Here is a 14,452-nt window from a genome sequence, read left to right as displayed (position 1 = left end):
ATTTTTTTTTCGTGGCCCCCTGCCGTTAATTGTGCTCGGTCCCTTAACTTGCTTAAGGTAAAAACACGTAAACACATATACAGGCTGTACGCCATCCCGTTCATCTCAGTGCTATTGCCAGATTACAGGTTCTTGACTTTTATAGGATTACATTATTGCAGAATGGTTACACTACATAGCAATAAACATAGCTTTTGTCGCTTGAACTGTGAACAGTATCAGGATTCATGTCCATTTATACGATATAGGGCGAAAAAACGACAGGTTTGTTTTTGTACCCTCATACCAGTGAACCGCTTTACCGGTATACCGAGAATGTTTTGACTTGGAACACAACAGGGCAGTAACTACGATAGACCTATGCGAGTACAATTCCAGGACAGACAAGCTCGTTATAGGGTTCTTCAGAAATCCAGTAAACTGAAAGACAGTGTCAACGTAGAATTCCAGAAAATATTTATTACACCTGATCTAACCAAGCATGAGCAAGAACTGGATAAACATCTGAGGGCTGAGCTGAAAAGAAGAAGAGAAGCAGGAGAAACAAACTTGAGAATATATAGAGGGATGATTGTAACTTCCTCTCAAGCAAAAAAGTAACAGTCAAGTGCAACACTCAAGATGTAAATAGTGTGACTAACAAGTTTGTAAATAGCTCTAAGGATATTAGAACTGTAAATAAGATATCTGAAGAAAACGGCAATGGGCATAATATTGAGACTTTAGAAACAAGAAATGGGAAAGATGCAGAAAATGGTGAAATTACAGAAGACAGTCAGAACATTGAGCAAACACCAATGTATCCACTTGGAGTTAGAACAAGCAACAAGGACACAGTGCATGGTAGTAAGACTACTGTTTCTGTTAAAGCTATACTACACAAGTGTAAGAGAAAATCGTCGGTCACAACAGAGGACAGCAACGAAAATAAAGTGTCATGCATGTTTACAAATGCACAGAGTATTATGAATAAGAGGAGCGAGCTTGAGGCAATATTGGAAATTAAGAAGTATGACATTATCGCAATTACAGAGTCATGGACTCATGATGGTATCCAGAACTCAGAATTGACTATCCCAGGCTATGCTGCACTGTTCAGACAGGATAGAAAGAATACTCAGGGAGGAAGAGGTGGTGGAGTCTTAGTCTATGTGAAGACCGGTATTGATGCCATTGAAATAAATTCTCCGGACATTTCTTCATTCACAAATTCAGTGTGGTTTACAATACAACTACCTTCCTCATCAACTCAACTTGTATTTGGTACAGTGTATAGGCCACCGAGTAGTGATAAAGAAAACAACAAACGGCTGTTGGATATGGTGACTCAGATGTCTCGAAATCACATGGTAATGGTTGGAGACTTTAATTACCCAGATATTGAATGGTCTCAAATGAGTAGTGGACAACAGGGAGAAGCATTTCTGGATTGCATACAGGACTGCTGCTTAACTCAACATGTTGATTTTCCAACGAGGGGACCAAACTGCCTTGATTTATTATTCTCTTCAGAACCTGGAATGATTGATCAGTGTTTACAGATAGGGCATCTTGGCAGTAGTGACCATGTGATGATCGAATTTGATGTTCTCATCGAGTCAAGTATAACTAAGGAGTGTGATTATATGCAAGATATAGATAAAGCAGACTTTGATCAGATGCGCAAAGATATGCAGATGGTGGATTGGAGATATTTAGCTAACGTGGACATTCCATTATCAGACTGCTGGAAATTTTTCAAAGAAAAGGTGATGGAAGCAGCGGGTAAGCACATACCATTAAAGAGAAGACCAACACATAACAGACCAAAATGGCTATCAAGGGATGTACTGCATGTGATAAGGAAGAAACATAAATTATGGAAAAAGTTTTGTGTCTCTGGTGATTGTAATGACTTTGAGAAATACAAGATGCATAGGAATGTAACTACAAGAACAGTGAAAGAGGCAAAGCTCGCATTTGAACAGAGGTTGGTGTCTAAAGTTAAGGAGAATCCCAGGCTATTTTATTCATATGTGCGTTCAAAGCAAAAGACAAAGGAAACCATTGGACCCTTAACAAAGGAAAATGGAGAAGTGATTTCTTCAAGCATTGGGAAAGCAGAAGTGCTAAATGATTTCTTCTCATCTGTGTTCACATGTGAAAGAGACCCACCACCTCCAGCAAATGTTAATGTGCAAGAGAGATGTAGCTCAGGAACACTGTCAACCATAGTATTTGAAGAGAGCATGATAAAGACAAAGATTGGAAACTTGGATGCTAACAAAGCTGCAGGTCCAGACCAAATAACAAATAGAGTACTGATCGAGTGTAAGGGACAATTATCTTTTCCGCTGTCGATACTATTTAGTAGATCTTTGAAGGAAAGACACATACCATCTGATTGGAAGATGGCTAATGTATGTCCGATATTTAAAAAGGGGAAGAAAACAGTACCAGGTAACTACAGACCTGTGAGTTTGACATCAGTTGTGTGCAAGCTTATGGAATCATGCCTGAGGGACAGTATTATTAGCCATTTGAACGTTCATCGCTTGATTAACACATCTCAACATGGATTTGCATCTGGTAAATCATGCCTGACCAACTTGCTTGAATTTCTAGAAGACATAACAGAGTATGCTGACAAAGGGTCTCCAGTTGACATCATTTATTTAGATTTTGCCAAGGCGTTTGATAAGGTTCCACATAAGAGGTTGATTCATAAACTGCATATACATGGAATAATGGAAGACATCTCAGGATGGATACAGGAATGGCTAAGTAATCGGCAGCAAAGAGTGGTCGTTAGTGGTAAATGTTCTTCATGGAAACCAGTGACTAGTGGTGTACCACAAGGATCCGTATTAGGGCCTGTTCTGTTCGTCATTTTTATAAACGATATCGATGACAATATCCATGCTCGTCTTAAGAAATTTGCCGATGACACAAAGGTTTATAGAGAAATTCAAAGCTTTAATGACCACGTAATGTTACAGAGTGATTTGGATCATCTGGTGGACTGGTCTAATAAATGGTTGATGAAATTTAACATTGACAAGTGCAAAGTTATCCATGTTGGACGTGATAATCCCAAATGGAATTATGAAATGGGCAATGTGCTTCTGGAAGAAGTTGAGGAAGAAAAGGATATTGGAGTTATAGTGCACAGAAGTTTAAAACCCAGTCGTCAGTGTTCAGAGGCAGTTAAAAAGGCAAATCGTGTAATTGGTATGATCAAGAGATCATTCACATCCCACACAAGAGATATCATGCTCAGGCTTTATAAGCAATTTGTGAGGCCTCACCTGGAGTATGCTGTTCAAGCGTGGTCTCCTTGGTTACAAAGGATATATGTTTATTGGAGAAAGTTCAGGCTCGCTTTACCAAGGCTATCCAAGAATGTAGAGGCAAATCTTATTTTGAAAGACTATCCTTACTTGAACTAACTACCTTGGAAACTCGTCGTGTGAGAGGTGATATGATAGAAGTGTACAAGATCTTGAATAATATAGATGACTGCAACATAATAATGGAGCGATGTTTGTCTAAAACTACAAGAGGACATGTAGAGAAACTACAAAAGAAATTGTGTAGACTGGATATCCGTAAATACTCCTTTTCCCTTCGCATTGTTGATGAGTGGAACTCATTACCGGACTATGTAGTACTTTCGAAGGATGTAAATAGCTTCAAGAACAACATTGATAGATACTTCCGTACCATTAACAGGATCTGACATGGGATGTTATTATCGCAAGATAGTCAATCCCTAGTATACTGAACTGAACTGAACTGAACTGAACTGACTCAAACGATGAGGGCGCCCGCTGCAATCCTGGAAAAAAAAGGAGGATCTCAATGAATCTTCCCGGCCCCAACAGCGGGCTACTTAACAGGCTGTAGGCCCATTCTTTATAGATCTTGGTCTCATTGACACACTCGTTTTTTTTACTTTGAAGAGTGCCATTTACTATGATACTGTGATGAATTTACCGTTGAGATACTTGCGAGCAACAATATTCAACATGGACCAGCTGTTTTAATCACATAGTAAGCATTAACGGTCAGAATACTACACACTCGAATTCGTCTCGAAGACAGATATTCAGAGTACGAAGATTTCAGAATACTTGACTGGTATCGTGTTTCTGTTGACTCAGTTTGAATCTTATGGAGTGATTGAAGTTTTCATCGTCTTGTTTTTCAAGATGTAGAAATCGAAAGTTTGATTTTCCCAGAGTCAAAAGGGCGGCTATTTATCAGCTGTATCTCTGAGCAAATTTACTAACTCTGTACAACTTTTAAAGGAGAACAAAGGACCAAAATCAGGCAAACAGTCAATGTCAACAACCACGAATTCGAGAATCAGGGATTCTGCGTAAAGTTCTATACTTTACCTTTGACCTCTTCACACACTCCTCCCCTCCCCCATCCCTGTAAGCAAGTCCACAGTAACCATCGATAACAATGGGTTTAGGCAAAATCATATTGATGGAAGGGTTGAGTGGTTAGACGTATCGGTCATAAAGTAAACACAGCTTCAAACATAGTGATCACAGCTACATTTATTCAGTATCAACACACAAATTCAGATAGTATTTGGTTAACAGTGACCTGGTCACGAGTCAACTTGGACAGCTTAGCCAAGAAACAACCTAACTCGGCAACTAACAGGCTGCTACATAACACACATACAACGAGGTTTAAAATAAGACATGCCTTACAATTTGTAAAGTAACGATAATATTTTTGAATCGAAAAATCTCGATTTGTCGTACTCTTCCAGTCAAACGAGTGATGACTACAGCAGATATGAACTCTAGGGCCAACTTGCGAAATGATCCATAACAAAATTCATTTCTTCCAGATACAAAAGCGCTTCTATTTGTCAGTTTCTGATTTGTTTGAGGTGAACACTTCTAAGTCCAACTATATTGTGAAAAGTTTTCACGTTAAAGATATAAAGTCACCTGTTCCAATTTTGCTACAGTTACCATGGAAAGAGAAAATCTAACCAATCACAGATTTTGAGCGGGTGGCCGCTCTTTAAAACTAGAGCCCCCACATGGGCATTTTGAATACCAAGGGACGCCCCTTTGACCATATATATGGGCACCTTTAACCCTTCCCCAGTTTCTCTTGCGTCTTCTCATATTCCCTCCTCGATCGGCCGTTAATGATTCTAGTGTTCATTTTCACTCACGCAACAATTATCAGTATACAAACCAAAAACAAATATATGCACTGTAGAAATTGCAGGGCCTACCACAGATAGCCAGGGGCAGCCAATGACGCTGTTTGTGTGAAAAAGGGTGTTCGCAAGATATTCCGTCGCGGGAGGGCGTTTATTTTATTCTATCGATTTGTGAAAAGGGGGCATCTATGTTGGTGTCGGAAAATTTTGTTTCATTTTTAAACACATTTTACAGGGCAGGACAAAATAAGGTTTTGGTAAGAGGGCAGAGGGAATCTTTTTAGTTATGGAGAGATGACATTTTGGAGTTCTTTAAGCGAGATGAGGGACACTGGGGAGTTCGGTAGTGGGGAGTAGAAAGGAGGAAGTTGTGAGTGGAGGAAGAGAATCTAAAACCGTTTTGACAGGGTAGTCGCGAACAGATTTTACTTTCCCCTCATAATGCTATTTTGCATATCAGTCTTTTAAATGCTATATTTACACTTAAAAACACTGAAAACAGCTATCATTGCAGTTTTTTTGAAATAGGCTGGTTGGCTGCCCTAAAATTAGCACAGTCCCTCAAGACATCAAGACATTTCCATAACCCGGGCCATAACCCGACATTCTCCAATCGACTTTTTCTGGAATTTTATGATCTCAGTAAAGAATTTCCCTTTCCCAATATGCTAGTAATTGTAACAAAAAGTCATTCCCTCAAATGTCATTCTTTAGAAGCAATTTCTGCCCTCACATGTTGTCCGCTTGTGGTTTTGTCGGGGCTACCGTCGATATCGCGATTGTATCAACAGGTAGGCATTAATCGAGTGGAATTCTGGGAAGTTTTATTGGGGTCAGTCACATGATGGCATCCCATGACCCTATGACGTCATGTAGCTACATTTCCCTGTGGAGCAGAGTTTCTGTGCCTGATTAGTGAGTACAGACGTCCGGTATTTGGAGAAATCGAGGGAAGATAGCGAGAGTTTGACCCAATCCTATACCTGGGAAGATTGCTTAGTCGCTGCCAGAGCGATCAAGAAGTTTGTCGTGTTACTTCGGACGTTACATTTGCGAATATCCCTCGACTTGTTGTGACGCTGTTCAACTTCAACAGCCTCACTCTTGAACGTTGGGGTGGATCGTTCGTCTCGCGCCACTTTGTGCATTTCGTCCTCAGCAGTCGTACGATTTTTAGAAACTCAACCCTTTAGTTGCCAAACGGATATCGAACCAAAACATGTCACAGTATACCGATAAACCTCCGGCTTATTCGCCGTATCAAGGTAAGAGAAACTACCACGGTCCCTCCACAAGATCGCGACTCTGCTCGCGAAAGGGGAATATCCGAACTCATGTGATGCAACCGCCCTGAACGACCTGTACCATTTACACTTTCTATTCACTTCTTGCACTGGTTTCTGAACATAAACGGTGAAAATACTGTATGTGCCATGCGCTATATCATGAAGGTGCGTCGTCTATCGGCCGTCTGCTATGTCCTACCTTGAACTTTTGTACACATGACCGCGACTAACGTTGCGGACGTCAGTTCAACCGTGGAGACAGTAGCGAAGACACTGTGGGTCAACCATGGAGGTGCAAACGAGATCGTTTGTATCTCCATGGATCAATCATGGAGCTGTGGATGTATTTGAACAAACTCAAGGGTATTTGTGTGCCCGCGACGAAAGCTTAATGTGCGCTTGAACGGTATTCGAAAAGTGACCTTGAAAATGGGAGAATGCGAGGCATTTTCTGGTGGCCTAGGTCGTGATTTTGGTACTTTCTCACGTTGAAACGAACAAGGAAGTTGTTTATCCATTCCCTGCCATTTTAATTGATTCCAAATACAACTTCCTTATTCGAGGTGACAATGTAGTACCCCTGATACATTTTTCATGTCAGAAAAGGTTTGTTTTAATAATTCCATTCTGACGTATAACAATAGCAAGCTTGATTTAATACATGAAGAAATGAGGAAATCCAATTGGCTCCGTAAGTGATTTACTACTTCAAGTGTTTCACCATCAGAAGTAAATAGCCATGTTTTATCAATGTACAGTTTATCATTCTCAAACTGCCAAGTTACTGTTAATTGATTTGCCACTTACACAGAGCTGTTAGGAGTCGAAGTTTTGACACATGCAACATCCTTCACATTTGTTCTGATCATATATACCCCAGAGCTACTTTCCTGTATAACTCTATGGGTAAAAAACGCCCTTACATTTGTGTAATAATTTGTCCTATCACACCCAGGCACACTTTGCCCAAATATGGGCAAGCTCGTGCATTTTAGAACTAGCTACATTCAATTTCTGGTTACTTACAAGCATTGCTTGAAACGTTCCATTCGTAAATAAAGCCAGCGCAAGATTCTAAAGTCTCCTCTTTCTGATGGTACGGGTGACTGTGACTGAAGTAAGCAAAATCGGTTGATATTTCTTAGGGTTTCCTGTTAAAATCAAGTGTTAATTAAGTACGCTATCGATGATGTTTGCGTTTTTGAAAGATTTGAAAGTGAACTGAAGACAATTCAGAACAATGGCAGTGCGATCATAAGACAGATAAGCTAAGCCTAGCCATTGCTGTCACCCATCGAGCAGCGTCAGACTTAAGGCACAATATTTCTTTCAATCAAAGTTTTTGCCAGTGTAATGCAATTTACGATAGGTTTCACTACGCCATTCTTCTTACACCTCAATTTATGCCTCATGCTTTGTTGGTTTACTTACATTGGACTACAAGTACTACAGGTAAACAAATGACGTCACTGTGTATATAAATGCGCAACGGGTGGCAGCCATCACTTTTCTGAACAATTTACAAAAATGCAGATAATTATTTGATATGGCATGTATTTGTATCTCCTAATATTTGCAAAATATTTAACTACATACTTATCATCCCATAAGGGACATAATAAAACCTTTACAGCCCTGATACAGTTTTTTCAAACCTCTGTCATGTAGGTTATGGGCCCTTGCATGCTCGGGCCCTTCTGCCCTACAACCTAAACAGTATCATGGCCGTAAAGATCGTGTCAGTAGAAATGACACAGGAGGAATTGAAAGTTGCAGTTTCGGATCTCTTTAAGGCCCTTCACACAAGCTGCACATCATTACTGATTTTCACTCTTTCAGTACCACAGCTTTCCTTCTATCTCTCAATTTCCAGATTATCCGCCACCACAACAGAGTTACCAAGGCGGCGCCCCACCAGGCTACCAGACTGGCGCCCCACCAGGCTACCAACCGGTACCGACGGCGACTCCAACATACAGCCAGACCACAGTGACAGTGCAGCCCGTCCCCCAGACAACCAGAGTGGTGGTCGTCGGTGGCTGTCCGGCGTGCAGGGTCGGCGTCCTTGAAGATGATTTTACCTGCCTTGGAGTATGCTGTGCAATTCTCTTCTTCCCCATCGGAATACTCTGTTGCTTAGCTATGAGGCAGAGGAGGTGCCCAAACTGTGGGGCGGTATTTGGTTGAGAAGATTTGATGGAGCTGAGCGATTGGGGAGAAAGGGATCGGGACATGACAGAATAGTTTTTCTTGCTGCAGACTGACAAAAACAGGCAATAATTTTCCTTACAGCTGCTTACAAACAGCTAGTTTTGTAACAATTTACATTGTATGATAGATCTCTCTTTAGTGTGAATTCATTTCATTATAATACAACTTACCTAGACCATCCCAACTTCTGTATAGACCAGGGTTTTTTTGCACAAATATTGAAAAGAGGGCTTTAAAGTGATCAGACCAGAGATTCATAAAATGCAGGATGCTAACAGTTATGTACTTGCATTTTTTTCTGCTTCCTGAAGCAAGCTGATTTACCCGCTATTCGATCATATTGCCATGGTCCATTTACAGCTGGTTTATAGCACGTACATTGGTGTTATTGTAAGCGGCTAAAAATTTAGTCACCAGTGAGAATGATACCCTTCTGTCAGTTGACCTGGATGATGCAATGCACAACTGACTCATAACGTCCTCAGGACACTGCCCCCCCAAAAAACAAACAAAAAAAAAACAAAAACTTGTAAATTTACTGATATAGAGCAGACTGAAGTTTATGGAGATTTGCAAATCGATGAATCCAAGAGTTCAGAAATCCTGAAGTTAGAGGGCATACTGGTGCATACACTTGCGCATTCTACGCTGTATACTTGGTATTTCAACTTGCTTTTAGGAAGCAGGATCTGAAGCTAAAATTATGTGGATATGCACATATCAAAAATAAAACATCATCCTATGTTGTAGCCTCAGCTCCTTGTAGAAAAGCACTTGAGGAAACTTTAATTGTGGTAATTTCGCTTTTTATCTTTTCAGTAATACAGCTTTCTGGGCAATTTTTGAGTAGTATCATTTTGTAAAAGACAAATTTCATTTTCTCCTTTATGCAGTAATGTAATACAGTCTAGAAAAAAAGAAGATGAAAATATTTGAATACATGTTGGAAGTAGCCAGTGCATGTTTTGTGATTTTGGTTCATATTGAGAATTCTCTCCCGTGATTGTGCATAGGATAAAGATCTGTTTTTCAAGTTTGATGTTTCTCATCATTTTTTTTGAAGTGTTTCAGGTTTTTCATATTGTTTCACAACAAGTTTCTAGTGTCATCACAGCTGCTTGAATTTTGCCCTAAAGGAGTACACGGAATGTGAGTGAGTGGCAGATATAGGAAATCTTAAAAGCCTTGTTTGTTACAGGCACAGATCATAATAGCTACACAGGGAAATTTGCCATAATTCAATGTTGTATCAACTTTTTTGGGGGGGGAGGGGAGGGGAGTTGTAACCTCGACCCATAAGCCATCATGGTTCAGCCAAACGCATTGTTTTTGTTGATACTCTTGACCTTTGTGGATGGGGTAGGGTGACTCAACTATGTCAACGATGTTCAGTGTGTCAAACATACAGTTCAAAGGTTACAAAAGTAAATATCAAGTTATCGTTTTATCTGACCTCTTTTTAATCAGCAGAATGTCATGTGACTGATATCATGTGTTTCAAAGATTATATTCAATGCCCACACCTCTTGGTAGCTGCTACCACTATTCCCCCCTCCCCTCCACCCCCCCCTCAATCCCCAACAGCAGTGGGGGCACTTTAGTCTATTCGGTTGAGGAAGAAAGTGTAGAGTCATGATGGATCTGTCAGTTGAAAACTAAAGCAAAGTTTTCATGTAACATGTTACCATGAATCTGTAAGGGAATACAAAATCATAGGCTACATCTTGTTGGAAAACCATATCCCTGTTATATTTATTCAGTGATTCAGATCAGTGAAGCTGACCATGGGTGTAAGCATAGACCCTCGAGAAAGAGGGTCTATGGTGTAAGATATTCTCCAAATTTTCCCCTGAGAGCTATTTTTAACACTCCAAATTTTATATGTCCAAAAACAGGCAGACAATTTGAACTCTCATCTTAGCTTGCTTTCCATTAATGACATCATCCCAGAATGTCACAAGGTGATACATACTCATGACCTCCTATTTCAAAACATGGAAATATGACTCTTTGAAATAAAGAGGTGAGAGGTCATTCGTAAGAGGTCAACAGGGCAGCATACTTTCCTTGCAAACCCCCACCATAATATCAACTCACCTGTATGTCCCTTTAAACTTGGACTCAGAACTTTTGATGACAATGATTTGCTGGATTCTAAAGTCAGGCAAGTGCACCTAGTGGTCATGAATATATCAGATTATTAGATGAAATATGATGCATTTTTCGACCAATTTCTCTTTTTCTCTCCTGACATTTACCAAAGCATTTCATTCATGACAAGTTAGAACGTAGAAATATTTTATTTTGCTTGTAAAATTTGATACATGCAGTTTAAAACCTTTGGATTGAGTGAAAATATAAAATAATACCAACTGAAGTTTTCCTGATGAATTTATAGACCAAATATTATCATGAAATAATTTCTACTTACAAAATCAATTGCTGTTTTGAACTCACTAGCTCAATATCGCCTGATGTACCTTCATCATAACATGAACATTTCATTAGCTGGAGTGTACTGCTTCGCCCAGACTTCATTTGTAAAGGGTAAATTGTAAGGTTTCGTTAGACATGTTATCTAAAGTCATTAGTGATTGAAGAAAGAAGTTTGTGTTTACTTTTTCACTGCTCTACACAGTGTTGATGTGTTCATGGATGTACAAAATAGATCCATGACGAGTTTGACATGAAAAGGTACATCATACTACGGGGACAAGAAATCATTGAACACGACAGCAACTGTTATCCCTGTTCTACATAGAATGAAGATTTAGAAGTGAGGATGTGAAGCTCAATTACATAAATATGTGTGTATAAGGAAAATCTTAAAATAAACACGTGTGTAATTTGCAAGTGTTACTGACAATCTCGTTATATAACCAGCTGTGGAGATTTAAAGGTCAGAATAAATGTGCCATAACAAATACATTGTTGATTAAATCCTCAGGCGCCAATAGACTTTGATCCATATCCAGCTGTCAATGAATTTATTTTTATCCAGTTGATAACTGTGGTTTGTTTGTTTGGTTTTGGGTTGTTTTTTTTTGGGGGGGGGGGGTTGTTGGAAGGGGTACTCCGTGATCAATTGTGATCAATTGTTATCGTAGATGGAAAAACCTATATTGATATCTGATTTCCTTCCCAGTTCTGTGCCTTAGACGAATTTCTGACAAAAGAAAATTTGTGTTACCATTTGTGTAATTAGTACTGCTTCATGTATTGGACTTCTTCATGTACCAATGAATTGTCGAAAATAACAACAAAATATGATTTTTCATATAACTTTAACTTCTCTGCACCTATTCAAGACGTGTACATTTGAGAGATGAAGACAGGTTGGAAAAAAAATTTGAAGAAACAAAGTTTTGACCTGGCATTATGCCAGCTCTACAACTGGCTGTGACCATGGTTACACGGATCAACATATTCTCAGTCTTGACGCTAGTACCACCAATAATCAAGTATTTTAGGGCCATATTTTGAAATTTAGTGCACCTTTTGACCAAGTGACATTACATTCCGTGTGTGTGAACCAGAGTACATCACCCCAAGTAATATTTTGTAAATCAATCCCACTTTCAAATTTTTGAAATCCACTGAAAGATGGTGTCAGAAAAGTTCAGACAGGTGTTGATTTTGTATAAGCATTACCATAAAATGTTACCTTTTGATAGGCATATTTTTGCGGCTGACTCGCAGCGTGTTTGCAAGGTTATATCTGATTGGTCGATTGTCACTATTCACAGCCACTTAGGGAGTCTATTTGTATTGTTTTCATTATATTGGTAAGATTCAGCCACCCAATTGGATAACAGCTTCGAAATCGCTGCGAGTCGGCCCTATTTTTGCTCTGCTGTGTATTTGGTAACTCTTTGAAATAGAGATTTTATTTTGTGCGGAGTTAAAGTGTAGTTATCAGAGATACTGTAAATACATTAATTTCTAGTATTATCGTGCACTGGAATTTAATGTCGCTATTTTCGCTGGTAGGTGAAATCCGCTAAACTAAATCCCGGCCAATAGATTTTGTTGTCTTTCTAACAAATTTATGAATTTATATCCCAGTGAAATGTCATAAACATCTACTAGTGAAATTAAATCCCAGTGAAAATTAATTAATGCTTTTACAGTATATATATGATATATTATTCAGCATTGATAATGAGATAGATTTGCATAATTAAAGTTATTGAAGGAAGATTCGGTGTTCTCCCCAGAGTGGTGGCAATTCACATAACAATGTTTAATTTGCATATTCTTCTGTTTTACAACTGCATCCTTTTGTATTGTCATCTACATATGAATAGAATGCTCCAAACACAGCATGGTGGCCACCCCTAAAAACCACCTTGTGGAGAACAATGATGTTACGTCACGCTTCTAGCATTAGATGCACAGGGTGAACCACATGGTAATTTTGTTACATAATGTGATGTTAAGCAGAGTGTCAGGCTGGTAGGTGTTTTTTTTTACTTTAACAATTTTTTTTTTCAAATGAAAATTGTAAATATGAATCATCTTAGCCATGTACCAATGGGATTGATCAATAGATGCTATTGCAGCTGCCTGATATTGTCAGTTTGGACAAAGTTTCAGGTTTTACTAACATTTACTTTTTGCAACATTTCTTCATCATCTGTTTTCCTTCTTGGTTTTACGGAGTTGACCAACAGAACTGGCTTGGATTTTTATGTCTGAATTCAATAAACAGCTGTTGATTTCAATATCCTTGATATCCTATATCTAGAAATTTGTTTTCATGATTCCACATTCGTTTCAGTGGCCAAATTTTGTCCAGGCTATCCCTAACCAGCAACTTCATGAATATGCAAATATGCATCCAATGGCAATTGTAAACATTAAACAGTTTGATCAGGTGATCTGGAAGGCATATTTTATCAGCAATTTGGAAAATCAAATGTTATGAAAAATTTATTTTTGTTAGCAGTACCATACATTTTTACACTTACTGCTATCGCATTCCATCAGTCTTTTCTGGCCACCTACATGTATGGTGGGCATGCACTGCAGTTGGCATGACAGTTTTGTTGCTGTACAAAACTACCAGCGGTTCATATTCTGGCTGTCAGAAATTACATCCATTTGTTTGTTGATTTGCACACAGATATTGAAATAATGGGATTCTACATGTTTGAACTTTTCAAGTCCAGCTCTGAGTATTGTGAAATTGTTATCAGTGATACCGTCACAACCAATAGCTTATTGAATCAAGACTGCCAGGCAAACAGTTTCTTGAATGCAAAAAAGAGTCAAATACTGATATTCAGATGATTTGTTCTTACACCGACATTTCTGCACATGTAAAAACTATTTTCAGGTCCAGATTCGAAGGTTTGGTACATTCAAAGTGACTCAGAGTTTCAATGACTCGCCAATGTTTCAGCAATTTCCAAAGAGATGCGAGGTCAAACATCATGTTCATGATGGACTTCAGATGTGGAAAAAATATTTCAAAATTAACATGAAATGATTTTCTCCCTGTGGTAGCCACTGATCAGATTCCCATGAATTGTTAAAATTTATTTTGAGGATTTCCAGTGTTTTCAAATTCAATGACCTTCCTGGACTTTCTGCACCGTGGCCGCGACATACATCAATGAGGCCAAAGTCCATACGGAGTATGGCCTAATGCTAAAAGACGGCGACAAGATACTAGACAGAGCATATATCGGTGTTCAATTCCACTGCTACAACATACATGAATATCCTTTGACAAAGAAACCAGAAATGGACAGACACTATAAAAGTACAGGACAGA

General features: G+C 39.0%; 1 protein-coding gene across 1 annotated transcript; it reads left to right on the top strand.

The window, feature by feature from the left end:
- The first annotated feature begins 5,938 nt into the window (after window positions 1–5,938).
- On the top strand, window positions 5,939–11,641 carry LOC139151404 (membrane protein BRI3-like). The gene is made up of 2 exons (XM_070724185.1): window positions 5,939–6,441; window positions 8,336–11,641. Exons 1-2 carry the CDS (start codon window positions 6,396–6,398, stop codon window positions 8,647–8,649), a joined length of 360 nt encoding a protein of 119 aa, XP_070580286.1. The 5' UTR covers window positions 5,939–6,395; the 3' UTR covers window positions 8,650–11,641.
- The last annotated feature ends 2,811 nt before the right edge of the window (window positions 11,642–14,452 follow it).

Source organism: Ptychodera flava, chromosome 15, assembly GCF_041260155.1.
Source record: "Ptychodera flava strain L36383 chromosome 15, AS_Pfla_20210202, whole genome shotgun sequence".
Taxonomy (NCBI): Eukaryota; Metazoa; Hemichordata; class Enteropneusta; family Ptychoderidae; genus Ptychodera; species Ptychodera flava.
The sequence above is the reverse complement of the archived record's forward strand: the minus strand, read 5'-3'. Positions and strand labels throughout refer to the sequence as shown.

Excerpts from the sequence above, each read along its gene's own strand:
- LOC139151404 (XM_070724185.1), top strand. The coding sequence starts at position 6,396 with ATGTCACAGTATACCGATAAACCTCCGGCTTATTCGCCGTATCAAG. Across the intron at positions 6,442-8,335 it reads GGCTTATTCGCCGTATCAAG|ATTATCCGCCACCACAACAG; the intron begins GTAAGAGAAACT and ends CTCAATTTCCAG.